The 27,950-nt window shown below is 38.3% G+C and overlaps 1 protein-coding gene across 2 annotated transcripts in view; it reads right to left on the reverse strand.

Annotated features, from left to right (window-relative positions):
• Window positions 1-27,950, reverse strand: part of PLA2G7 (phospholipase A2 group VII) — an 80,003-nt gene that overhangs the window by 26,839 nt on the left and 25,214 nt on the right. For both annotated transcript variants that reach the window (XM_044004615.1, XM_044004614.1), the window contains one exon: window positions 8,368-8,507. In XM_044004615.1, the coding sequence (XP_043860550.1) occupies window positions 8,368-8,476 (109 nt within the window). In that variant the 5' untranslated portion in view covers window positions 8,477-8,507. The remainder of the gene's footprint in view (window positions 1-8,367; window positions 8,508-27,950) is intronic.

Genomic DNA, 27,950 nt, shown 5'->3' on the forward strand with positions numbered 1-27,950 from the left:
CCTTCCAGAGAAAATTCAATAGGTGAATTGTCTTCATAACATCAAATTGCCTTCAGGGCTAGATGACTGTTCGGTGTCTAGCTGCCTACTGCTTCTCCCTGTAGTCTGGGGTCCAAAGGGGCCCAGTGGCTATGTACACACAACTCTCAACCCAGATTATGAATAGCCATGGTGACACCATACTTCAGAAAACCTCCAGCTCACACATCCTGGTCCAGGGAAGCCTTAGGGTATCCCACAGCTGCCAAGGGGCTTTGTTTCTTCACTGGCCTCCTCCCACTAAGTGAGTAAATTATGAAGATCCCAAATCTCTCTGACGAGGGCCTTGAGAAATCCCCGTTCTAGTCCAAACCCTTAGGATCCTAAGTGCTGAGTGATTTGGGAGGGGTCTTCAAGGGAGAGACCCTGGACCTGCCCTGTTAGTCCACAGGTCCCCAAGTCCTCCACTGCTTGGCCAATTTGAAGAGGAGCTTCCTCCTTGGGGCTTTAGGCCCACAGTGAAGAGGCATAGAGGCCAAAAGGGCACTGTGGCCAACCAGTGCCCATTTGGCTGCAGGAGGGTCTCAGAAGCCTATGATTATGTTTGCCTCCTCTGGGCTGGGGCACAAGATATCCCCTGACATAATAATGCCCAACTGTTACAGTGCTGAAAATACTACTGAGAACAACTTTCAAATCACTTTAGTCTTTTACTTCATAAACAATTTGCCAGAAATATTTTCCAAATTGCAGGACTTGCCAAATAGTTTTTAAAATTAATGTTTGGTTGATTATTCTTCAGTAATCACTTGGGATTTAACTTATAACAAAAAAGGCATACATAGGAACACATCAAAATTTGAAACATTTCCTGAAGAGAAACCAACCCAAGAAGGAGGGACCTTTGTAAGATTTTCAGAAGATAAGACTTTATAAAAGTCATTTTCAATTTTACACATTTAGTGAACTTAGATTAAAAAAACAAACACTGCAAATCAGTTCGTATTTTAGTAGGTTTGTTCTTTTCATTTTTGTTCCAGATCTATGATCTGATCTGTCTAGACAACTCCTTGTGTGAAAGATAGCCACCAGCATAACCTTTTCCAAACTTCAGAGCTTGCCTATTATTTCCATTTTTAAAATTTTGTTTTAAAATTTGCCTTCTGTTTTCATATTCACAGTCATAGGCCAACTAGTCTAACCCCTTCATTTTATAGATGAGGAAACTAAGGAATTAAGTGACAGAGTTAAACTTGAACCCAGAGCCCCTGACTCCAAATGGAGCACTCTTTCCACTCCCTTATTTGAGTCTTATTTCATTTTATCATGAGAAAGGATGCTGTAACTTATAGTGTTAGAGTTGCCTGGAACAATGAATGGTTACATGATCTGCTAAGGATCAAATGGGTAGTGTGTGTGTGTGTGTGTGTGTGTGTGTGTGTGTGTGTGTGTGTGTGTGTGTGTGTGTTAGGCAGGATTAGAATCTAAGGTCTTCCTGACTCCAAACTCAACCATCTATGCACTATACCAGACTGTTTCATAATAAGAATATTCTTATAAATTTATGAGATGCCTATTTATTCCATATACTGAATAATTTCCTGGGCTGGGTAACCCATTATCTATTATGAAAAATGACTTCCTTATTCTGTATTTTTATGTCCCCTATCAGCAAATGGGCTAATGTACCATTTGTTGTTCAGTCATGTCTGGCATTTTGTGACCCCATGGACCATAGCACTCCAGGCCCTTCTATCTTCCACTGTCTCTCAATGTCTGTCCAAGCTCATATTCATTGCTTCTATGACACTATCCACCTCATCCTCTGCTGTTTCCTTTTCCTTTTGCCTTCAATCTTTTCCAACCTCAGAGTCTTTTCCAAAGATTCCTGTTGTCTCATTAAGTGGTCAACATATTTAAGTTTCAGCTTCGGTATTTGTCCTTTCAATGGGTGGTTTGAATTAATTTTTTCAAGTACTGATTGATTTAATCTACTTGTTGCCCAAAGGACTCTCAAAAGTCTTCTCCAGAATCACAATTGGAAGCATCAGTTCTGTAGTATTCAGCTTTTCTTATAATCCAACTTTCACAGCCATATAATGCCAATGGAAAAACCATAGCTTTGACTATGTAGACCTTTGTCAGTGAGGTGATGCCTCTCCTTTTTAGTATGCTGTCCAGATTTGCAATAGCTTTCCTTACAAGGAGCAAGCATCTTTTAATTTCATGGCTGTGGTCACCATCTGTATCTTTGAGCCTGAGAATATAAAATCTGACACTACTTCCATTTTTCCTCCCTCTATTTGCCAGGAAGTGATGGGACCCATTGCCAAGATCTTGGTTTTTTTGATGTTAAGCGGGCTTGAAGCTTAACATCAAGAGGCTTCTTAATTCTCCTTCACTTTCTGCCATCAGGGTGGTCCCCTCTGCATATTTGAAATTGTTGTTATTTCTCCTAGCAACCTTAATTCCATATTTTGATTCATTAAGCCTGGCATTTCACATTATATACTCTGCATATAAGTTAAATAAGGTGAAAATATACAGCTTTACTTAGTCCTTTTCCAATCTTAAACCACTAAATTGTTCCATGTTCAGTTCTAACTGTTGCTTTTTGACCTGCATACAGTTTCCTCAGGAGACAAGTAAGATGATAGGGTACTCCCATTTCTTTGAGGATTTGCCATAATTTTTTGTGATCCACACAATCAAAGGCCTGGGGCTCTGCAAACCGCACGGTGCTCCACCCACTGGTTGTAGCCATTGCCATGGCACTGGCACCTCACATCATCACTATTTCCTGATGCCTACATGGGCCTGGCAAAATTATAATGATTGGAAGCCGAGTGAGGGAGGTCATGTGACTGTCAGAGCAGCTATCCCATTGGCTGGGGCTGTGTGGGGTTTTTCTGGGATTGGGGGAGGAGAATTGGGCATTCTAGCTGGACGCTGGAATGACAGGAGTTCTGCTGCATATTCTCAGTGGATTCCTGGGCGGTGGTATCTTTACAGGTTGTATAATTTCTCTTTCCCATTTTATTTCCTTTCCCTTGATCCTACTGATCCTGTTTGTGTTTTTTTTTTTTAAAGTTCATTCTTGTTAAAATAAATCCTGTTCTGTTTTGAGGGAGGTTGCTGGTCTCCTTCCTTGCTCCAATATTGTGGCGAGCCGCTTAGCTAACACACCCCAATTAAAAATTGGTCCCCACAGTTTTTGGCGAGGCTGCCAGGATTTTATTAACCTAGTGAATTTCTTTAATATATATATATATATGTGTGTGTGTGTGTGTGTATAATAATATATATGTGTGTGTATGTATGTATATTCATATATACATGGGTCTATATATGTGTGTGTATGTATATTCATATATATATGTGTGTGTATTCATATATATATGTATATGTATATATGTGTGTGTGGATATATGTATATACTATATCAGGAACCAACACCATTGTGGTTATCAGTGATGTTAATATCTTTCTTGTATAGTTCTTCTGTGTACTCTTTCCACTTCTTAATCTCCTACGTTTCTCTTAAGTCCCTACCATTATTTTCTTTTATTAGGCCTGGTTTTTGCATGAAAGGTTCCTTTGATATCTCTAATTTTCTGTTAGAACTCTCTTGTATTTCCCATTATATTGTTTTCTTCTTTTTATTTTCATTGCTTGTTTATGAAATCTCTCCATGCTAATCTCTGGAATTCTGCATTCAGTTGGGTATATCTTTCCCTTTCTCTTTTACTGTTCACTTTCCTTATTTCCTCATCAGACAGCCATTTTGCTTTCTCACTAATCTTTTTTTCTTTGGAATGTTTTTTGTTGTTGCCTCCTGTACAATATTGCAAACCTCTTTCTATAGTTCTTCTGGCATTCCATCTACCAGATCTAATGCCTCAAATCTATTCATCACCTCTGCTTCATATTCATAAGGGGTATTGTTTAGGTCATACCTATGGTTTTCCCTACTTTCTTCAATTTCATTAATGTGCCATACATAGTCCCATTTCATAGTATTAGAGGCTTTAGTGTCCCCAGGGACCTTAACGTTAATTGAGTGTAATGCCCTTCTCAGTTTATAGAAGAAAAAAATGAAGAGATACACAAGTAATAAGTAGCAGATATGGAGATAGAAACCTGGTCCTCTGAATTTGCCTACAAAGATTACTTATCACTTACCTCTCTTTCGAGAATGACAGGTTTATTGAAAGCAACTTTCAAATAATTTTAGTCCTTAGAGGCATTTAGGTGGTACAGAGCACTGGACTTGCAATCAGGATAAACCTAAGTGCAACTCCTGTCCAGACACTTATTAGCCATGTGACTCTGGGCAAGTCACTTAACCCCTGTGAGCCTCAGTTTTCTTCTCTGTAAAAATGGGAATAATAATAGAACCTACCTCACAGATTTGTGGGGACCAAATGAGAAGACATATATAAATCACTTTACAAAGCTTAAAGCATCATACTAATGTTTGTTATTGTTATTTTACTTTGCAAATTATGCCAGAAAAGTTTTCCAAATTTTAGGACTTGCTACTTTAATGTTTTGTTGATATCCTTCATCTTTACATTATATTTTTCCTTCCTTCTTTCCTTCCTTCCTTCCTTCCTTCCTTCCTTCCTTCCTTCCTTCCTTCCTTCCTTCCTTCCTTCCTTCCTTCCTTCTTTCCTTCCTCCTTCCTTCTCTACCACCTTTCCTCTTTTTCTTTCTTTCTCTCTTTCTCTCTTTTCTTCTCTCTATTTTTTAAAATTTTGATCAGACAATGAGGGATAAGTGACTTGCCCAGGGTCACATAGGTAGTGTCAAGTGTCTGAGGTCAGATTTGAACTCAGGTTATCCTGAATCCAGGAATGGTACTTTATCCACTGCACCATCTAGCTGCTCCTCTTTCTTTCTTCCTTCCTTCCTTCCTTCCTTCCTTCCTTCCTTCCTTCCTTCCTTCCTTCCTTCCTTCCTTCCTTTCTTTCTTTCTTTCTTTCTTTCTTTCTTTCTTTCTTTCTTTCTTTCTTTCTTTCTTTCTTTCTTTCTTTCTTCCTTTCTTTCTTCCTTTCTTTCTTTTTTTCTGAAGAACCACAAAAGCCAACACAAATGAATAATGATGTTCCAGCTTCTACTTGGTTCTAGGAGTAGATGAATAATGTTGAAGTCTCATAGGAAGAAAATGACAATAAAATTCTTTAGGTTTTGACCCATGGCCACAGGGTGGGTATAGATCTTAGCTGATCTTTTTATGCTTTAATTTCCCAGACTAGGAAATCCAGCAGGGCAGTTCCTGTTTATAAAGCATGTGAATTACCATAAAGCTCTAACCATTCAGTAGCATACAAGGGCAGCTCCAAACCCTCTATTGTGTTTCTCAGAGCCTCGGGGTGGAGGCAGCATTACAACACCTCTTGCACCTGAATCATGTGTATTAGGAGCCTGAGTGCTGAAATTTATGAGTCAGGGCTGGATGGGCCCAAGGAGATAGGCCCTTTTCCTAAAAGCCTCAGGCAACTTTCCTTGACAACAGAGGACCTTCAGTTGGGAAACCAGGGGCCTTTCTGCCTATAGATGCCTGGTCTGCCCTATGTCCTATGATGTCCTCTCCAAACACTCCCCTACCTACCTCCCCATCTCACCGTTGCTCACCAACCCATCTCTCTACCATCACTGTAGCAAAGCAGAAAGAAGGCAGCATCATCTCCACACTCAATTTCAAACATCCCCTTGAGCAGCAGAAGTACTTTACATGTATAGCATAGTGGATTTGGCATTAGCAGCCCTGGGATCAAATCCCATTCCTGCTTATTTCTACCTATATAACTTTGGGTCACAATGTCTCTGGACTTCAGTTTCCTTACCTATAAAATGAAGGAGTTTGGCCTGGATAAAAGTTCTGAATCTGTGGTCCTGTGATCCATCCATTCACTTACTAAATAAGAAAGATCTCATTACTCTACAACCTACCCACTCTGATCTCCCAAGTGGCTTAAAGCCCTCTAAATATCCAACAAGTATTATGAAGTACCTAAAAGGTGCCGGGCACTGTGCTAGGTGTTAAGGGCACAAATACAGTGAATGATACAACCCTTTCTCATAGGAAACTTACCTTGTAGCTAGAAAAGCCACCAAGTTCCCTAACTGTTCCTCTTTATAACAACAACAACAACAACAACAACAAAAGGTTTTGGGTACAGTGAAACAGAAGGCCAGAGGATATAGTAGGAGAGAGGAGAGGAAAACTTTTTAAGGAGATCATGCAAAAATCCCAATCCAACTTCTGTCTATACAATTCCCCTTGGTCCTGTCCTACCACCATACTGCCTCTGCAAAGGTACAGTTCAAAATTAAGGCCACCCAAGTGGACAATGGGTTGTTTGTATTTCTATATGGTTTATTTTAGGATCAATGTTCTAGCATCTTTGGGGAGGGATGGCACTTTCACTCCATGAATTTATTGGATCAGAGATGAAAGGACATTAGAGACCATCTCTAGTCCAGAGATTTTAAGGTGAGGTCCACAGATCACTCCAAGGAGAGATTTCAGGGTTTCATGAACTTGGGTTGGGATAATTACAAATATATTTCAATGTTAAATTTATAATCCCATGTGCAGACTGTCCCAAAAATCTTAGTATAGACTTAAGCAACTTTAAAGCATATACAGGATATATGAGGTGTCCAAAAAGTCTTAGTTAAATTTTAACACTTTGTATTTTTTTTATTTACACCCTGTGGTTTACTGTATACATTTTAAACATTCTGAGAAGGAATCCATAAGTTTCACTAGACTACCAAGAAAGTTCATGACCCAAAACTCATCTAATCCAACACCTCTATTTTATAAGAATCCTATTCTTAATGACATGTCATGTAACAAAGAAAATTTTTCTTTTTAAAGTAGCTCAGCAAGAGCGAGATGAGCAGAACCAGGAGAACATTGTACATAGAAACAACAACATTGTGTGATGATCAACTGTGATAGACTTGGCTCTTCTCAGCAGTACAATGATCCAAAACAATTTCAAAGAACTCATAATAGAAAATGTTCTCCACATCCTGAACAAAGATCTGAATACACATTAAACCATACTGTTTCTACTTTTTGGCTGTTTTTTTCTCTTTTTATGAGGTTTTCTCCTTGTTTTCTGTTTCTTCTTTCACAATATGGCTAATGCAGAACTATATTTAATGTGATTGTACATATATAACCTATATCAGATTGTTTTCCATGGGGCAGGGAGGGAAGGGAGGGGAGGAGAAAAATCTGAAACCAAAAATCCTATGAAAACAAATGTTGAAAACTATCTTTACATGTAACTGGAAAATAATAAAATACTTTTATGATTGAAAAAATAAGTAGCTCAGCAAAACCATTTAGCAGTAGGAAGGGCCCTGGCTTCAGAGTTAGAGGTTCTGGGTTTCATATCCTGCTCTTTATATAATTTTTCTTCCCTGGGCCTCAGGTTTTTTCATCTGAAAAAATTGAGGGAGTTGGACTGGATAATCTCCAGTGAATGAAAAGGTAATTATTTATTAAGAATATCTTGTGTACCAAGAATTATACTTTGCAGGGAGGCAGCTAGGTGGCACAGTGTATAAAGCACTGGCTCTGGATTCAGGAGGACCTGAGTTCAAATCTGGCCTCAGATACTTGACACTTACTAGCTGTGTGATGCTGGGTAAGTCACTTAACTCTCATTGCCCCACAAAACAAAACCAAAACAACAACAACAACAACAAAAAAAAAAATTGTCCTCTACACTGAGGATACTAATAGAAAAAAATAAAATAGTTCCTTCTCTCACAGAATTTACACTATAATGGGGGCAGACAGTGCATATAAAAGATTTCAGTTACAGGTAAATGGAAAAGCTCAGAAGTGAGAAGGACACAGCACTTGGACAGATGAGAAGGACCAGGGTTCAGTAAGGTGCACCAGAGGGTCAGATGACAGTGAGCTATCTAGTTTCACAAATCTAAAGACTACATTCAATTCAACTGGATACGACGTTCCAAACCCTTAGTCCCCCATCTCTGGAAAGAAACGAGGTGTGTGTTTCTTAATTCTTCCTCCAAATAATTCCTCCTTTTTTTTTTTTTCTGGGACAATGAGGGTTAAGTGACTTGCCCAGGGTCACACAGCTAGTAAGTGTCAAGTGTCAGAGGTCAAATTTGAACTCAGATCTTCCTGAATCCAGGGCTGATGCTTCATCCACTGTGCCACCTACCTGCCCCAGTAATCCCTTCATTTTAAAGAGATGGAAGAAGCTAGAGCCCTCATAGCTCAAGTGAATTGTACAAGGTTATGAATATAGTTAAGTGCTGCTTTTCACATTGCAACTCATACTTGTGTCCTTGGAGCAGCTAAGAGGATGAATTTCTGAATGGACTTCTTACCTGTTGATTTCATATGATTAATTGGATCTGCATCTGGCCAGCCAAAGGGATAAACCTGCACCAAACAACCGCAGAGACAGAAAAACACAGGCAATTTGTATGGTGCCATCCTGGAGCTTCAGCAGCTGTTTCAGCTTAACCTTTGTCAAAAATAATAATGAATGTTTTAAAAAAATACATATACACAATAGAACATTTAAGGAGATAAAAATAGATATGAATGACTGTTTTAATCACTAAAGGTAATAGAAACTTCAGATTTTAAATTATCCCCCAAATGGGGAAGTATTTGGATTTTCTTTTAGTGAACTGAAGACAATAAAATAAGGTGGAAACAATATATAATCATCTATGTGGGGTCAGGAATACCACTTGTCCTTTTGGACAACTAAGTTTTATATGGAATTTTGTGTCTGTCTTGCTGAAAATTAAAATATATAGTTTATTTTACCTATCTCCTACAAAAAGATCAGAAAAATTAATCTTTAATATCTCCTACAAAATTAATAAACAGATCAGAGAAATTATAATATCTTATATCTCCTACAATTTGTTTCCATACCTGTCCTCCTACAAAAACCCAGATCAAAGAAACACGAATCTCCTATTAAAACCAGATCAGAGAATATGGCTACAAACCAGATCAGAGACAGATTAAAAAAAAAACCAAAAAACATAATACCAATTTAACTTTGTCCCAAGAAGAATAAGCATGATCATGCTGGAGATCCCCTCCTCAGAAGGGAGCTCATGGACTCCCTCTTTCTGAGGGTATTTAAGTCCCCCCGACCATGGGTTACAGGGTGTTGTCAGTTACAGATCAATCCTAAAGCAAATACTGTAACAAGAATGAATGTCACAGAGACATCATGATAAGATTATAGGATTGCAAAAAAGGGTTTGGCAGGGATGAGGATGCTGAGATGTCCCCATAAGATAGGGACTTGCTATGTTTAGGGAAAAGAAGTTAGCAGGTAGGAAATTTTATCTGCTAGCTACCTGGGCTCAGTTTGAAGTTCAGTTGAAGGACATTTTGCTCCTATTAACTCAGGGTTTCATAAAAAATACTTTTGGATAATAAGGCACCTCCATCAAATCCAGGTGATACATACATTCATATTAACACTCTATAAATTGTAGAATATTCAAATTGGTGTACCCTGAACCACATTGTAATGGAGTTCTATTATAATATGTATTCATTGCTTTTGCTTAGTCTGGGATCATTTCTATCCTCAAAGGTGACCCCCCAACCTAGATCCATTGAGTGGTAGGCTGATAAATGTTTAACAACTGCCTCTCTGTGGGAAAATTTACATACAACACACTTTCAAAATTAATCAGCATTAATAACCTTTTATCCATCACTGTCTTAAGTCTAGGCAATCTTGTGTTATCAATTAGTCATGTCCAACTCTTCATGACTTTATTTGGAGTTTTCATGGCAAGAATCACTGTAGTGATTTGCCATTTCCTTCTCCGGCTCATTTTACAAACAAGGAACTGAGGCTAACAGGGTCAAGTGATTTGCCCAGTGTCATACAGCTAGTAAGGGTCTGAGGCCAAATGTGAACTCTGGGTCCTCCTGACAGCAGGGCTGGAATTCTATCCATTGTGCCACCTAGCTGTCCTTCTTGAAAATCTACCAAACAATAATGAAACCTTGATTTTAATCATTTTCTAGCCTATCAAACTGGTTCCAGCATACCCCTGGACTCATCACAATGGCACTGGGAGGGAAGGGGGAGGAGAAGTGGTAAACACTACTTGATGTTATAGGTCAGAATCAAAATCACCAAAACACATTAAATGACCACATTTCTGCCTTCCAATGAACAGACACTACTTCAAATAGAAATCAAACGCCACATTCCTTGCCATGCTGTTGGTTTTATCACTGAGAATATTTCAAAGAATAATACTCTGTTTCAAAATAAATCATCCTGTTGATCCAGGAAGGAATTTTCCTCTGAATTTCTTCTGACTTTTGTAATGATTTTACATTCCTACCATTTAAAAAAAAAGCTTCAACTGTTGGGGGCGGAGCCAAGATGGCGGAGAGGAATCAGCAAGCTGCCTGAGCTCTCCTTCTGTTCCCTCAAAAAGAACATTAAATCAAGCATCTGGACGGATTCTGAAACTACAGAACCTGCAAGGAGACAGAGAGACACAGTCTTCCAACCAGAGATAATTTAGAAGACTTCAGGAAAGGTCAGTCTGATTCAGGCAAAAGGGAGGCACAATGCAGGACAGCAGCCCAGCACTGAGTGGGTCGGGACAAGTCAGCAGGAAGCTGCGGGCCACAGTCAAATAACTGAGGCCCCTGGATCTTGGCTCAAAAATCTGGTGGCCCAGCATGACAGTGGAAAAACCTACCTGCACCAGCTGAGAGGGCAAGTTGCCAGCTGGAGGACTATGAACAGGATAGGCGCGACTAGGCCCACTGACCCTAGTGCACTCAGACAGGTAGTGCGGCATGGGGGAACTGCACACATCATAAAGACCTCAGAGTAAAAAGCCAGTGACACAGAACCTATACCCCTGCACAAGATGCCCAAAACAGGGACCCTGGTGCACCCAGAGCAGACCTCAATTTAAAAAATAAATAAATAGGGGCAGATAGGTGGTGCAGTGGATAAAGCACTGGCCCTGGATTCAGGAGTACCTGAGTTCAACTGAGTTCAAATCTGGCCTCAGATACTTGACACTTACTAGCTGTGTGATCCTGGGCAAGTCACTTAACCCTCATTGCCCCGCAATAAATAAATAAATAAACAAACAAACAAACAAACAAACAAATAAATAAATATTAAACTGCAATAATGAGTAAGAAGCAAAAAAGAGCCATCTCCATTGAGAGCTTCTGTATCAACAGGGAAGAAGCAAACACAAACTCAGATGAGGACAATACCCTCGAATTTCCTACATGAAAAGCCTCATGAGGGAAGGTAAATTGGTCTCAAGAACAAAAAGCCTTCCTGGAAGAGCTCAAAAAGGACTTTAAAAATCGATTGAGAAGGGGCAGCTAGGTGGCACAGTGGATAGAGCACCGAACCTGGAGTCAGGAGTATCTGAGTTCAAATCCGGCCTCAGAGACTTAATACTTACTAGCTGAGTGACCCTGGGCAAGTCACTTAACCCCAATTGCCTCACTAAAAAAAAAAATCAATTGAGAGAGGTAGAAGAAAAAAATGGGGAGAGAAATGCAAGCAAAACAAGAAATCTATGAAAAAAGAATCAGTAGCTTGAAAAAGGGAGCACAAAGATTGACTGCAGAAAACAATCCTTTAAAAAATTCATCTGGCCAAATGGAAAGAAAGGTGCATAATGTCACTGAAGAAAAAAATGCCTTGAAAAATTCATTTGGCCAAATGGAAAAAAAAGGTGCATAATCTCACTGAAGAAAACAATGCCTTAAAAATTAAAATTGGACAGTTGGGAGATAAGGAAACCATGAGACACCAGGAATCAGACAAGCAGAATCAAAAGAATGAAAAAATAGAAGAAAATGTGAAATACCTCATTGGAAAGACAACTGATCTGGAAAACAGATCCAGGAGAGACAATTTGAGAATCACTGAACTGCCTGAAAGCCATGATCAGAAAAAGAATCTAGACACCATATTCCAGGAAATTATTAAGGAGAACTGCCCTGATATTATAGAATCAGAGGATAAAATCATCATTGAAAGAATCCACTGATTACCTCCTGAAAGAGACCCCAAAAGGAAAACCACAAGGAATATTGTAGCCAAATTCCAGAATTATCAGGTGAAGGAGAAAATACTCCAAGCAGTCAGAAAGAAGCAATTTAAATATCATGGAGCCACAGTCAGGATTGCTCAGGACTTGGCAGCTTCAACATTAAAGGACCTCAAGGCTTGGAATATGATATTCCAGAAAGCAAAGGAGCTTGAATTGCAGCCAAGAATCTATTACCCAGCAAAACTGATCATTCTCTTTCAGGGGAAAATATGGACATTCAGTGTCAGTGGGGACTTTCAATGTTTCCTGATGAAAAGACCAGAACTGAATAGAAAATTCGATCTTAACATGCAAGACACAAGAGAAGTTTAAAAAGGTAAACAGAGGGGAAAAAAAGTTACTCAATTAGGTTAAACTGTTTACATCCCTACACAGGAAGATAATACTCATAACTCTTAAGAATTGTAAATGTATTTGGGCAGAGAGAAGGACTTTACACAGAGGGTATAAATATAAATTGTCTTTGATGTGATGATACAAAGAAAATTAAGGGGTTAAAAAGCGAGTCTATGGGGAGGAGAGGAAAGGGGAGGTGGAATGGGGTGAATTACATCACATGAAGAGGTGAAAAAAACTATTACAGTAGAGGGAAAGAAAGGAGGGGTAAACATTGTTTCAACCCTACTTTCATTAGATATGATTCAAAGAGGGAATAACATATATGTTCACTGGGATAAAGAAACTTAGCTCTTTCTTTTTGGGAAGTAAAAGGGGAAGGGAAAGGGGGACTGATAGAAGGGATGACAAAAGCAAGGGAGAAAAGGGTAAAGAAAAGGGAGGGGATGATAAAAAGGGAGGGCAGATTGGGGGAGGCAGGGGTAAAAAGCAAAACATTAGTGAGGAGGAATAGGGTAAAAGAAGGGGGAAAAAGTACAAAGAGGGTAAATAGAATGGAGGGGAATAGACAGTAATAATAACTGTGAATGTGAATGGGATGAACTCTGCTATAAAACAGAAGTGAATTGCAGAGTGGATTAAAAACCAGAATCCTACAATACGCTGTTTACAAGAAACATATTTGAAGTAGAGAGATACACACAGAGTAAAGGTAAAAGGCAGGAGCAGAATATATTATGCTTCAGCTAAAGTAAAAAAAAAGCAGGGGTAGCAATCTTTATATCAGAAAAAGCATAGGCAACAATAGATCTCATTAAAAGAGATAATGAAGGAAACTACATCTTGCTAAAATGTACTATAGATAATGAAGTAATACCAATAATAAATATGTATGCGCCAAGTGGTATAGCATCCAAATTCTTAGAGGAGAAGTTAAATGAGTTACAAGAGGAATTAGACAGTAATACTATACTAGTGGGAGATCTAAATCTCTCCCTCTCAGAATTAGATAAATCTAGCTGAAAAATAAATAAGAAAGAGGTGTATAGATTACTAGAAAAGTTAGACATGATAGATGTCTGGAGAAAATTGAATGGGGATAGAAAGGAATATACCTTTTTCTCAGTAGTACATGGCACATTTTCAAAAATTGACCATGTATTAGGGCACAAAAACATTATAGTCAAATGTGGAAAGGCAGAAATAGTAAATGCATCCTTCTCAGATCATAATGCAATAAAAATTACATGTAAGAAAGAACCAGGGAAAAGTAGATAGAAAATCAATAGGAAACTAAATAATTTCATTCTAAAGAATGAATGGGTCGGGCAGCTAGGTGGCACAGTGGATAGAACACTGGCCCTGGATTCAGGAGGACCTGAGTTCAAATCCATCCTCAGACACTTAACACTTACTAGCTGTGTGATCCTGGGCAAGTCAATTAACCCCAATTGACTCACCGAAAAAAAAAAAAGAAAAGAAAAAGAATGAATGGGTCAAACAACAAATCATAGAAACAATCAATAACTATATCCAAGAGAATGACAATAATGAGACAACATACCAAAATCTATGGGATGCAGCCAAAGCAGTGCTTAGGGGAAAATTTATAGCTCTAAATGCTTACATGAATAAAAAAGAGAAAGAGGAGATTAATGAATTGGGCATGCAACTTAAAAAGCTAGAACAAGAACAAATTAGAAATCCCCAATTAGATACTAAACTAGAGATCCTGATAATCAAAGGAGAAATTAATAAGATTGAAAGCAAGAAAACTATAGAATTAATCAATAAAACTAAGAGCTGGTTTTATGAAAAAAACAATAAAATAGATAAAATATTGGTTAATTTGATTAAGAAAAGAAAGAAGAAAACCAAATTACCAGTATCAAAAATGAAAAGGGTGATGTTGCCACCAATGAAGTGGAAATTAAATCAATAATTAGGAATTATTTTGCTCAAGTGTATGCCAATAAATTTGACAACCTAAATGGATGAATATTTACAAAAATACAAACTGCCCAGGTTAACTGAAGAGGAAATAAAATCCTTAAATAAACCCATATTAGAAAAAGAAATTGAACAAGCCATTAATGAACTCCCGAAGAAAAAATCCCCAGGGCCAGATGGGTTTACGGGTGAATTTTACCAAACATTTAAAGAACAATTAATTCCAATATTATACAAATTATTTGGAAAAATAGGTGAAGAAGGAGTTCTACCAAATTTGTTTTATGATACAAATATGACGGTGATACTAAAATCAGGCCAAGAAAAAACAGATAAAGAAAATTATAGCCCAATTTCCCTAATGAATATTGATGCTAAAATCTTAAATAAGATATTAGCAAGGAGATTACAGCAAGTGATCACCAGGATAATACACTATGACCAGGTAGGATTTATACCAGGGATGCAGGGCTAGTTCAACATTAGGAAAACTATTAACATAATCAACCACATCAATAAGAAAACTAACCCAAATCATATGATTATCCCAATAGATGCAGAGAAAGCTTTTGACAAAATACAGCACCCATTCCTAATAAAAACATTAGAGAGCTAAGGAATAGGTGGAGCTTTCCTTAAAATAATAAACAGTATCTACCTAAAACCATCAGCAAGCATTATATGCAATGGAGGTAAATTAGAGGCTTTCCCAATAAGATCAGGGGTGAAACAGGGATATCCATCATCACCCCATTATTTAATATTGTACTAGAAATGTTAGCTTTAGCAATCAGAGAAGAAAAAGGAATTTAAGGAATTAGAATAGGCAAGGAGGAAACAAAACTATCACTCTTTGCAGATGATATGATGGTATAGTTAAAGAATCCTAGAGAATCAACTCAAAAATTACTTGAAACAATTAACAACTTTAGCAAAGTAGCAGGATATAAAATAAATCCACATAAATCATCAGCATTTCTATACATGACCAACAAAGTCCAGCAGCAAGAGATAGAAAGAGAAATTCCATTTAAAGTAACAGTAGATAATATAAAATACTTGGGAGTCTACTTGCCAAGACAAACCCAGGAACTCTATGAACACAACTACCAAACACTCTTCACACAAATCAAATCAGATCTAAATAATTGGAAAGATATCAATTGCTCATGAATAGGCAGAGCTAATATAGTAAAAATGACAATTCTACCTAAATTAATTGACTTATTCAGTGCCATACCAATCAGATTACCTAAAAATTATTTTATAGAGCTAGAAAAAATAATAACAAAATTCATCCGGAAAAACAAAAAATCAAGAATATCCAGGGAAATAATGAAAATAAATGCACAGGAAGGTGGGTTAGCGGTACCAAACCTAGAGCTTTACTATAAAATGGCAGTCATCAAAACTATCTGGTACTGGCTAAGAAATTGAGTGGAGGATCAATGGAATAGGCTAGGCACAGGAAATGCAGTGGTAAATGACACTAGTAATGTAGTGTTTGATAAACCCAAAGACTCCAGCTTCTGGGATAGGAACTCAGTATTTGACAAAAAACTGCTGGGAAAACTGGAAGATAGTATGGCAGAAATTAGGCATAGACCAACATCTTACAAAATGGATACGTGATTTAGACATAAGAGGTGATACCATAGGTAAATTAGGAGAGAAAGGAATAGTCTACCTTTCAGATCTTTGGAAAGGAAAACGGTTTATGACCAAACAAGAGATAGAGAATATCATAAAATGCAAAATGGATGATTTTGATTACATTAAATTAAAAAAATTTTGTACAAACAGAAGCAATGCATCCAAAATTAGAAGGGAGGCAAAAATCTGGGAAACAATTTTTATGGCCAGTATTTCTGATAAAGGCTTCATTTCTAAAATATACAGAGAGCTAAATGAAATTTATAAGAATCCAAGTCATTCCCCAATTGGGGTCTTTTCCCCAAAGAGATCATGGAAAGGGGAAAAGGACCCACATGTACAAAAATATTTATAGCTGCTCTTTATGTGGTGGCAAGGAATTGGAAGTTGAGGGGATGCCCATTAATTGGGGAAAGGCTGGACAAGTTGTGGTATATGAATGTAATGGAATACTATTGTGCTGTAAGAAATGATGAGCAGGAGTTCAGAGAAACCTGGAGGGTCTTGCGTGGGCTGATGATGAGTGAGATAAGCAGAACCAGAAGAACATTGTACACAGTATCATCAACATTGTGTGTTGATCTACTGTGATGGACTATATTCTTCTCACCAATGCAATGGTACAGAAGAGTTCCAGGGAACTCATGATGGAAGAGGATCTCCAAATCCAGGAAAAAAAAAAAAAGATGTTGAATGAACCAATGAATCATACTATTTCTTTTGTTTTTGGTGCTGTTGCTGTTGTTTTTCTATTTTGAGGTTTTTCCTCATTGCTCTGATTTTTCTCTTATAACATGACTAATGCAGAAATATGTTTAATGTTTTATATATATATATGTGTGTGTGTGTGTATATATATATATATATATATATATATATATATATATATAAACCTATATCAGATTACCTGCTGTCTAGGGAAGGGGGAGGGACGGGAGGGAGGGAGAAAAATCTGAAATTGGAAAGCTTGTATGAACAAAAGGTGAGAACTATCTTTACATGTAATGAGGAAAAAATAAATACTTTATTTAAAAAAAAAGGCTCATTGAGGCATTTTTCTTTTTTGTTGTGGAATCATTTTTCCATGCAAACCCTCCCAACAACCCCACACCTCCTTTGAAAAGAATACTTTTGCAAAACTAACCAATCCACCACATATGTCAGTATGTTCAACACTAGGGATAGAGGTATATTTCATTCTCTATACTTTTAAACCAAGATTGGTCATTGCATCACTTGTGCCTAGAGTCAGGAAGACCTGAGCTGAAATCTGGCCTAAGGCACTTACTAGCTGTATGAGTCTGGACAAATGATTTTCTTTTTGTCTGTCTCTGTTTCCTCAACTGTAAAATGGGGATAATAATAACCTACCTTCCAGGGTTGCTGTGAGAATCAAATGAGATAGTATTTGTAAAATGCTCTGTATATAGCAGGTGCTTAATAAATGCTTGTTCCTTACTACTTAATAGGATGTTTAATTTTGGATAAGCCACTTGATTTCTCTAGGCTTTAATGATTTCTTGATAATGGATATTTTCCAATATAGTTATTATGAGTATTCAGTATGGTCCAATCTATTAAAAATGTTCTTAAATCTGAGTATTTAGGAATTAAAATTGAATTTTAATTAAATTTAAAGCTGATGTCATTATCTTTTCATTAGCAATACAGATATCAGCCCCCGCACATTTTCTTGTATACAATTTTTGTCTATATCTCCCATAAAGCCACTTAGAATATTTACCCTATGACGACTTCCCCTTGGCTTTATTTTGATGGTATGGGTTATCCATATGTTTTCTTTTTAAAATTTTTAAAATTGTTTATTTTTGTTTGTTTTTTGCGGGGCAATGGGGGTTAAGTGACTTACCCAGGGTCACACAGCTAGTTAAGTATCAAGTGTTTGATCCTGGATTTGAACTCAGGTCCTCCTGAATCTAGGGCCGGTGCTTTATCCACTGCGCCACCTAGCTGCCCCCATCCATATGTTTTCAATCTTAACAGGTGACCACCCCATCTCATCCTCTTCAGTGATGTGTTTTGTGATACTAATAATGACAAAAGATGAATTTGTGTAGAACTTTACGAAGTACTTTACATATTTTGTCATTTTATTACTTCCCATGCAAAAGTTATCACAAAGCTGGTTACTATGTATCTTGTTCCTTGGGCTACTTGTAATTTTTAGTCTTTTGACAACATAGTTGTTCCATGAGTCACAGTACTGTGGAAACCTTGAGAGGTGTCCTAGTATTAAATTAAAATTAAAAGGGAGACTTTTATAGAAGTATGCAATATAAGGATACTGAAATCAATGTGATTCAGCTTGATTGACCTATAAATGTATTTTATAATTCAATAGAATATCCACATAGCTGCATCATACTTTGGGCAATATTGCTTTTATCCACTTTGTTTTCTATTGTGGATAGTCCGAGGAAAGAGAAGCAGTGTTCTTGACTGATGCTGTGAATTTCAGGAACATTCTTATCACTCCACATAGAGAGTAGCCTATTCTACTTATGTTAGGATTTAGACAATAGAGAGGCTTTCACCCCTGCACCACTGAGGAAGTACTTGATGTAATCATTAATAAAAGGACATACATACTCTGTTATCAGTAAATATTATGGGGGCGGCAGCTGGGTGGCACAGTGGAGAAAGCACTGGCCCTCGATTCAGGAGGACCTGAGTGCAAATCTGGCCTTAGACACTTGACACTTACTAGCTGTGTGACCTTGGGAAAGTCACTTAACCCTCATTGCCCTGAAAAATAAAAGATTATAGGATCATAGATTTAGAGTTGGGAAAAATCTTAGAAGCTCTCTAGTCCAACCCCTTCACTTTACATATACTTGCCCAGGGTCACATTGCTACTAAGCATCTTAGTTGTTGTCTGAACCCAGGTCTTTCTGATTCCAACATTCAATCTAAGTCCTTCTGTTTGGACTCTGTGTCCAACATCTTCCAAGTGAGAGAAATTATTATTAATAATCATTAATTTGAGGAGATCAGAGTTCTCCCCTTTTTTTAAAGTCCTCATTTCAAAAGCTCAATCTGTGAAGGTTGAACTAACTTTCTCTTCAATCCTGGTTAGACCCCACCAACCTTATAAGGAATCTCTAATTTAAGGTGAATTCCTGCCTTGAGCATTCCACTCAAGCAAGTTTGGGTGGAGGTAGGTCCTTTGTCTAAATTGCCAAAGGCTAGGGTAGTCTGGGTGTAGAGATAGTTTCTTTGTCCAAGAATGACATGATATCACTCTTCTTGGCCTCAAATTGGAGTGAGCCAACTTCTCACTGTAATATTCATTCCTTAATTGTTAACCATCCTCTGGAAGACTAGCTTTTCCAAGGGCATATAAGCTGAGCCCACTGCCATGAGGGTCTTTGGCATTCAAGAGTGCCATTGGCCTATGTTATTAGTAAAATACTAGCATTATTAATAAAATGGTTAATGAATGGGAATTTTTGTGGACTTGAGTCAGTTTAGACTCAGAAGCTGAAGTTTGGAAATACCCAGTCCCCAGTCCCTGTTATTGTTAGACCATTCTGTCCATATTCCATCCCATTGCTAAAACACACTTCTTTGCCCCTTGTTCTGTGACAAAGCAGGAGAGCTGTCTCCTATTAATGTAGACCCACTCTGATACCTCTACCTTCTTGCATTCCTAAGCCCTATCTCCTGGTTCCAGTTCTTGGTACCATCTCTCCCTTCTTCCCCCTTGTCCCCTCCTTACACAGGTGGAGTGGTTTTACCCTTCCCCCCTCTCCTTCCCCCAAGCTTTCGGACCTAGCTAAGCATGCGTCCAATCTGTGATCATGCCCTGAACACCCATACTGGGTGAGACAGAATTGGATGTTAGATTGTGAGCTTACTCTGTGCACGAGGGGACTGCCCCCTCAAACTTCCATAAAAACCCAACTCATGAGCTCATCAGCACATCCCCTCATCTCTTGCAGGGAATTATCCATTCTCATAAGAATGAAATAAATCTGCCTCTTCTTGACTCGGTGGTCTTCTTGAATTATTTGGGTAAACTGAGGCAATTGTCCCATATAATTAATAATACAGATATTATATCTCTTGAATTTTTAAAAATGTAATACAGAGGCAAATATGATAGATGAGTGTGCCTTCCCATTTTACACTGCAATTGATAGCAAATCATGGCAGACAAATGAACAAAATTATCTCCATGTCTATATCACAGAATCTTTTACAATTTTAAGGTACTTGTAAGAAACACCTCTTTGAGGGATAAGAGGAAGTAGGAGGATATCTTTTTTTTTCCAGGAATGTAAGGTTGCATTTTGATGTACCAAATGAACTTTTAAAAAATCAATATGAAATAGACATAGATTTTTTTTTATTCTTTACCTCTGTGTTGGCCATGTAACTATTAAAAATATGGTATAATCATGTCTTTATCAAGGCTATCTTTGATGCATAAGCACTTAGCACAGTGTGGGGTACCTAGTAGACATTTTATAAAGGCTTGTTGACTTGAAAAAAAAACGATTACAAATTATTATAAAATTTAAAATCATCAAGACAACTAAACATATAGAATAAGGAATTTTTTATAATAAAACAGAATACAGAATAAAAATAGACTAAAGAATAAAAATCAGCATAAGAATAAGGAACAAATACTATGTTAAATCTATGGCATTTGACAGACTAATAAAACAATTAATGGACAACAATTAAAGAAAACATTGGTTGATTATTGTCCATATAGGTTATTTACAAATGTTTGCTATTACAAATAAAGGACTGCTTACTTAGATTTCCAATGACTTCTACTGTCACTAAATGGAATGACCAACCTTAATTAATCTTTCAGGACACTAAGGTAACCAACAGGAGTGCCATACATCTGAACCAGAAGAAAGAGGAATAATTGCTAGAATATCCCTTAAACAATTTTTCTTTACATCCAGTATTCTCTGGGGATATGTCAAAACTAGGCACCTGAAATGACCCCAGAGATAAAGATCACAAAAGTCAATACTGAAATGCAGAAAACACTGATACCTTTCCTTGGGACCTTTACTACTAGGAAATCTACCAAAGCTTTAATTTGGCTAGCATAACCAGCATAACCTTTATGTGAAAGGGAAGTATGTAAAAGGTTTTTATTTATTCAACTTCTCCATCTATGCGAAATGTGGGCATTGGTTGTTGTTGTTGTTGTTGTTGTTGTTGTTGTTGTTGTTGTTGTTGTTGTTGTTGTTGTTGTTGTTCTTCTTCTTCTTCTTCTTCTTCTTCTTCTTCTTCTTCTTCTTCTTCTTCTTCCGGCAATCAGGGCTAAGTGACTAGCCCAGTGTCACACAGCTAGTAATTGTCTGAGGCCAGATTTGGCCTCAGGTCTTCAAGACTCCAGGGCTCACTTGCTCTATCCACTGTACCACCTAGCTGCCCCTTTGTTGCATTATTCTTAATACCAGATTTTTAACTTTGAATGTTTTATTCAAGAATCTCCAAGGTATAATCTCTCACCAGCTAGTCCCATAATTATAATGGTGATAATAATAATTACTATAATTCATATGCTACATTAAGGTTTGCAAAGTGCATTACAAACATTATTTGATCTTCACAACAACCCTGAGAGATAAGTGCTATTATTATCCCTGTTTTACAAATGAGGAAACTGAGGCAGACGGAGATTAAGTGACTTTTTTAGGGTTATACAAATTCTAAGTGTCCTAGACTGAACTCTTCCTGCACTCAGGTCCTCAGGTTCAACACTTAGCTTACATACTACCTAGGAGGATACTAATAGAAAAAGACAACAACCAAACAATGAGATGGCTCCTTCTCTCACAGACTTTACACTACAATGGGGGCAGACAGTGCATATAAAAGATTTCAGTTACAGGTAAATGGAAAAGCTCAGAAATGAGAAGGACACAGCACTCGGCCAGATGACAAGGACCAGGGGTCAGTAAGGTGCAACAGAGGGTCAGATGACAGTGAGCTATCTAGTTCTACAAATCTAAAGACTGTGTTCAATTGAGCTGGACAGTACACATAATGCTCCAAACCCTTGGTCCCCCATTGCTGCCACCTAGCTTACATAAGTACAATGAAACCTTGATCAAATACCCTCAACTGGATTTCTTTGACCTCACACTTCACTGTTAGATTGTTCATTGTTCAGCCCTTAAGTCATGTCAAACTCTAAATGACCCAATGGATAGGCCCTTCTATCCTCTCCTATCTCTTGACATCTGTCCAAGTTCATCTTCATTGTTTCTGTTATAGAATCTATCCATCCCATCCTCTGCTGTTCCCTTTTCCTTTTGTCTTCAGTCTTTCCCAACATTAGGGTCTTTTCCAATAAGTCCCATCTTCTCAACATGTGTCCATAAGTAAGCTTCAATTTCAGTATTTGACCTTCCAGTGAATAGCCTGAATTAATAAATTACATAAATAGCCTGAATTAATTTCTTTCAATATGGACTGATTTGATTTCCTTGCTATGCAAGGCACTCTCAAAAGTCTTCTCCAGCACCACAATTTTTTTTTTTAGTGAGGCAATTGGGGTTAAGTGACTTGCCCAGGGCCACACAGCTAGTAAGTGTTAAGTGTCTGAGGCCGGATTTGAACTCAGGTACTCCTGACTCCAGGGCCAGTGCTCTGTCCACTGCGCCACCTAGCTGCCCACACCACAATTTTAAAGCAGAGATTCTGTGGTGCTCACTTTTAGAAGAAAGATCTCTCTCTCTCTCTCTCTCTCTCTCTCTCTCTCTCTCTCTCTCTCTCTCTCTCTCTCTCCTTCCCTCCCTCCCTCTGCCTCCCTCCCCCCTTCTCTCTTATACACGCACATACACACACACAGACAAACACACACTTAACCAGGAATTTAGTTTAAAATATTAAAGGAAACATCCTGACCACTTTAGCAATTCAGCCCAATCTTACATTTCTACCTGCAGTCCTATACAATGAGAATTGAAGCTCCAAGTAATGACCTCAATCATGTTCACTTTGCTTAACTAAGTAGGACAGGAAATTGAATTTACATATTTTGGAAACATTTTTCAGCAAAGGGTCTGCAAAAAGGTTTTTTAAAAATACTCAATTAACTCAATTAATTATATTTCACATTTCCTGAACATTTCACTTAAAAAGAAGTTATAGCTGGAAAAATCAGTTCTTCCTTACAGCTGAACCAAGAAACTTTGTCACTGAAAAGAAGTTGTATTAAAAGGAGGGAGGGGGAAAGAAGACAGGAAGCAAAGAATGTACACAGAATGAAATTAAAGGGAAATCAAGTTTCTGGAAAATTTTCCACACCAAGCTGAACAGTTTACCAACAATACCAAGCCCTGTTCTCTATGAACTGCATCTGCCCAAGCTAAAGAACTGCAGAACTATTTCAAAAGTCAAAAGCTATTCATAGAATCTGATCCTAGATCAGTATCATTGACAAAGCAGAGCACTGTTCTTTAAAAGAAAATTAAAAGTGACTTTTTATACTTGCCCTCTGTCCCATCCTATAAAATACACTACAATTGGGTGGGGAGGTCAACAAACATTTATTGAGCACCACACATTGTGCTAGGATAGTGTGATGGGCCTGGAGTAAGGAAGACTCATCTTCCTGAGTTCAAATTTGGCCTCAGACACTTACTTAGATGTGTGACCCTGAGCAAGTCACTTAACTGTGTTTGCCTCAGTTTCCTCATATGTAAAGTGAACTGGAGAAGGAAATGGCAAACCATTCCAGTATCTTTGCCAAGAAACCCCATATGGGCTCACAAAGAGTATAAAAAGACTGAAAAAACACAGGACTCAACTCAACAACCACAGAAGACACTGTGTTAATCCCTGGAGATAAAAAGAAAGGTTAAGAAGCTGTCTTGGTCTTCCAGGTGCTTACAGTCTTATGGGAGAGACAACAAGCAAACAACTACGTACAAACAAGATATGGGCATGATGAAATGGAGAGTACCTCCGAGGGAAGGAATTAGAATTAAGGGGAGAACAAAAGACTGTTTGTGAATGTGGAGGAATAGGAACTAACTTGCTGGAATTATTTGTATATGAATGGGTAAGAGTCTCTCATAGTGGATTGACTGGCTAAGGCTAATCTACTTCAGGAACAATATGATCCCTCTTCTCAGAGACCTCTCCCCATTTGGTTACTTACAGAGGTCTGTGTAAGGGATTGTTAGGAAACCTGACCCTTGCTATTGTAGCTTAGGACTGAGTAAGAAAACTGTCATTCAGCCTCCTCAAGGCCCTTTGGGCATGGAGAAAAGAAAGATGGAGGACAATAATAAAGAGAAAAGGCCAAAATAAACAAACAAACAAACAAATATATAAATATATAAGTGAATGAATGAATGAATCAATAAATAAATAGATAACAAGACCAAAAAGGTAATTTTGAGGAAAACAAACTCTTCGGTAATCTTTAGATCATGCCTATAAGATATTACAACTGTTCTGTAAATATCCACCCTCCTGCATTTTTGCTGGTTTGAAGAACTCCCTGGTGTTGAAATTTCCTCTACAGTGACTATCAGCAGCTCTTGCATAAGTAGAGAGTTGTTTGGGAGCCATTCTTGAGAAGTTAAGCAACTAGCTTGTGGTCACCCTGCTCTTTTGCAGCCTCTCAAGCCTCTGGTGTAAAAGAGGCAAAATAATGGGCCCCAGACTGGAGGGTCCTGGCCATTCCCAGGGATGACAAGGTAGTGGTGAGAAAAGGCTCACCCAGCACCACATTGCTGTTTTTCTGACCTAGGGTAGTGTGGCCAAAGTTACTGTCACCATTGTCACTATAGCGGGGCAATAGCATATAGAAGAGATTTTAAAATCATCAATCTTCATAATTGCTAATAGTATATATGTATGTGTGTGTATAATGTATATACACACATTTGGGTATGTGAGTATCCAATGTATATATTGGATATATACCTGTACACATAGACATCCATGTATATACACACATATATATATATATATATATACTCTATTAGTATATCACAAACATATAATACATATACATATATATGCCCTAGTTAGTATTAGTATGCTAATGATTATATTATACACATACACACATACATATATACAGGTAAATGTTGATAGGCACCAAACTTAAAGGCAGTGGCTCTTTTGGTGGAACAGTGAAGAGAGGGGTGGCTTTGGCCCACTCTACCTTAGGTATCTTTGTTGAGGGTGGTTTCATGTTTATCATTAGGGCCTAAGTATTCCCCTCTGTAAAGAATTATTTGTTATTTGAGGTTTTTATGCACACTGGCCTGGGGCTCCCCAAACGGCACGGTGCTCCACCCACTGCCATGGCACTGGTACCTCACATCATCATCACTCACTGATGCCTACATGGGCCTGGCAAAATTATAATGATTGGAAGCCTAGTGAGGGCAGTCATGTGACTGTCAGAGTGGTCATCCGATCGGCTTGGGGCTGTGTGGGGTTTTTTGCGATTGGGGAGGAGAATTTGCCATTCTAGCTGGAAGCTGGAAGGCAACAGGAGCTCTGCTGTGTATTCTCAGCTGATTCCTGGGCGGTGGTATTTTTTCAGGTTGTATAATTTCCCTTTCTCCATTTTATTTCCTTTCCCTTGATCCTACCCTGTTTGTGTTTTTTTTTTTTTTTAAGTTCGTTCTAGTTAAAATAAATCTTGTTCTGTTTTGAGGGAGGCTGCCGGTCTCCTTCCTTGCCCCAATATTGCGGCAAGCCACTTAGCTAACACTCCCCAATTAAAAATTGGTCCCCACACCAAATACCTATGATTTAGATACATAATGTTGTCCTCATAACTTGGGCCTCATGAAACAGACAAAATTTACCTTGACCCCTCCTTCTTCTCTCCTCCAAATGTGTCATCCCAGCAAGTATCCTCACACACACATATGTTAGTACATTACCCAGACATTTCTTAGTCTTCCTCCCCTTGTGAGCCTTTTCCTACTTTCTCAAAAGACAACTGCATAATCTGATGCACTAAGGCAGGCCATTAATGGTAACTGTATATCAGTGAGGTCTCCCTCCACTTCCATGAAAATTTCTGTTTTTTATAACATTATGCCTTAACCCTCAAACAGTGAAATTTTCTTCCTTCCTTCCTTCCTTCCTTCTTTCCTTCCTTCCTTCCTTCCTTCCTTCCTTCCTTCCTTCCTTCCTTCCTTCCTTCCTTCCTTCCTTCCTTCCTTCCTTCCTTCCTTCCTTCCTTCCTTCCTTCCTTTCTTTCTTTCTTTCTTTCTTTCTTTCTTTCTTTCTTTCCGTTCTTTCTTTCATTTGTAGCCCCTGGTGTTGCCCATAATAGCTATTGATGTTTGATTGTTCAAAGTGGCTTTGACAGTGGGTTCTCTTTGGAACCAGGGACAATGGGTAGAAGTTGCATAGAGGATAATTGGAGCTTGATATCAGGAACCAGCTTCCTAATCATCAGGGCTATCCAAAAGTGGAATGGGCTGCTTGGAAAGGTCGTGAGCTCCCTACTCCTTAGAAGTCTTCAAGTAGAGGCTGGATGACAATTTGTCCTGTATATTATAGTGAGGGTTAGGCTGAATGGCTGCTGAGGTCCCTTTCCACTCTCATACACACACACACACACACACACACACACACACACACACACACATCAAGCTATATACAGGATAATTTGTTGTAGACTTTGTCCATGTGGTTTTCTTAGCAAATATACTGGAGTGGTTTACCAGTTCCTTCTCTAGTATGTGCCTATTTTACAGATGAGGAACTGAGGCAAAAAGGGGCTAAGTGGATTGCCCAGCGGTCACCCAGCTAGTAAGTGTCTGAGGCCAGATATATACCCAGATCGTCCTGACTCTTTCCCTGTACCACCTACCTGTCACCAAAAGTTAGGAAATTATTAAAAGAGGGAAAGCATCAGAATTAAGAGAGATGAGAAGCTTCCTGTGGGAGGTGGGGTTTTAGCTAGGACTTAAAGGAAGCCATGGTTAGTAAATTACTCTGTTTACATTAGGACAACAGGCACCATGTAGCTGAAGACAAAACATCGTATCTGCTAACAGTTATGAAACCCAGAGAAAAGTATAAATTACTTCAACCAAATTTGTTAAACACCTGCTCTATGAAAGGCACTGGAGATACAATGGTAAAAAGTGTAACTGTCTCTGCTTCCAAGAAGCTGACAAATAATGGGGGTGATGGTGGAATGGGGAAGGATAATGGGGAATCATCAACAAGCATGTATTAATTGACTATGGTGTGACAAAGATTAAAATGGAGCAATGGGATAAGAACAAAAGAGAAACTCAAAGGGTTATGAGAAATATTTCCTAAATCAAAGTTCTAGCCATAGCTGTGTGACCTTGGTCATGTTGCCTAACCCCTCTGAACTTTTCCACACCTGTAAAAAAGAGATTGGAGACAGTGCAGTACAATGAGCATGGAACCAGGGGACCTAAATTCTAATCCTGACCGCCATTCAATACCTGTGCAATCTTGGGCAAGTTATTTAAACTCTACTGGTATTTCCCCTCCTGTCAAAATGAGAAGATTGGACTAGATTATTCCTGAGGTTCCTTCCAGCTCTAAATCTATGATCAATGATCAGAAGAACATTAGGATCCATGCCAGCTTTAAATGGCTGTGATTCTAGTGCCCAAGGAAAAAAGACTTCATCTATGGTTTTGTCTGGAGATCTCTCTGTAGCTATAGCCCTTGTTGGAGACAGACTTGAAGTAGGACATTATTAGCATTCAGTAACTTTCTGAGGAAGGAAGGAAGGAAGGAAGGAAGGAAGGAAGGAAGGAAGGAAGGAAGGAAGGAAGGAAGGAAGGAAGGAAGGAAGGAAGGAAGGAAGGAAGGAGGGAAGGAAGGAAGGAAGGAAGGAAGGAAGGAAGGAA

The sequence above is a fragment of the Dromiciops gliroides genome, chromosome 4 (genome assembly GCF_019393635.1).
Source record: "Dromiciops gliroides isolate mDroGli1 chromosome 4, mDroGli1.pri, whole genome shotgun sequence".
Lineage (NCBI taxonomy): Eukaryota > Metazoa > Chordata > Mammalia > Microbiotheria > Microbiotheriidae > Dromiciops > Dromiciops gliroides.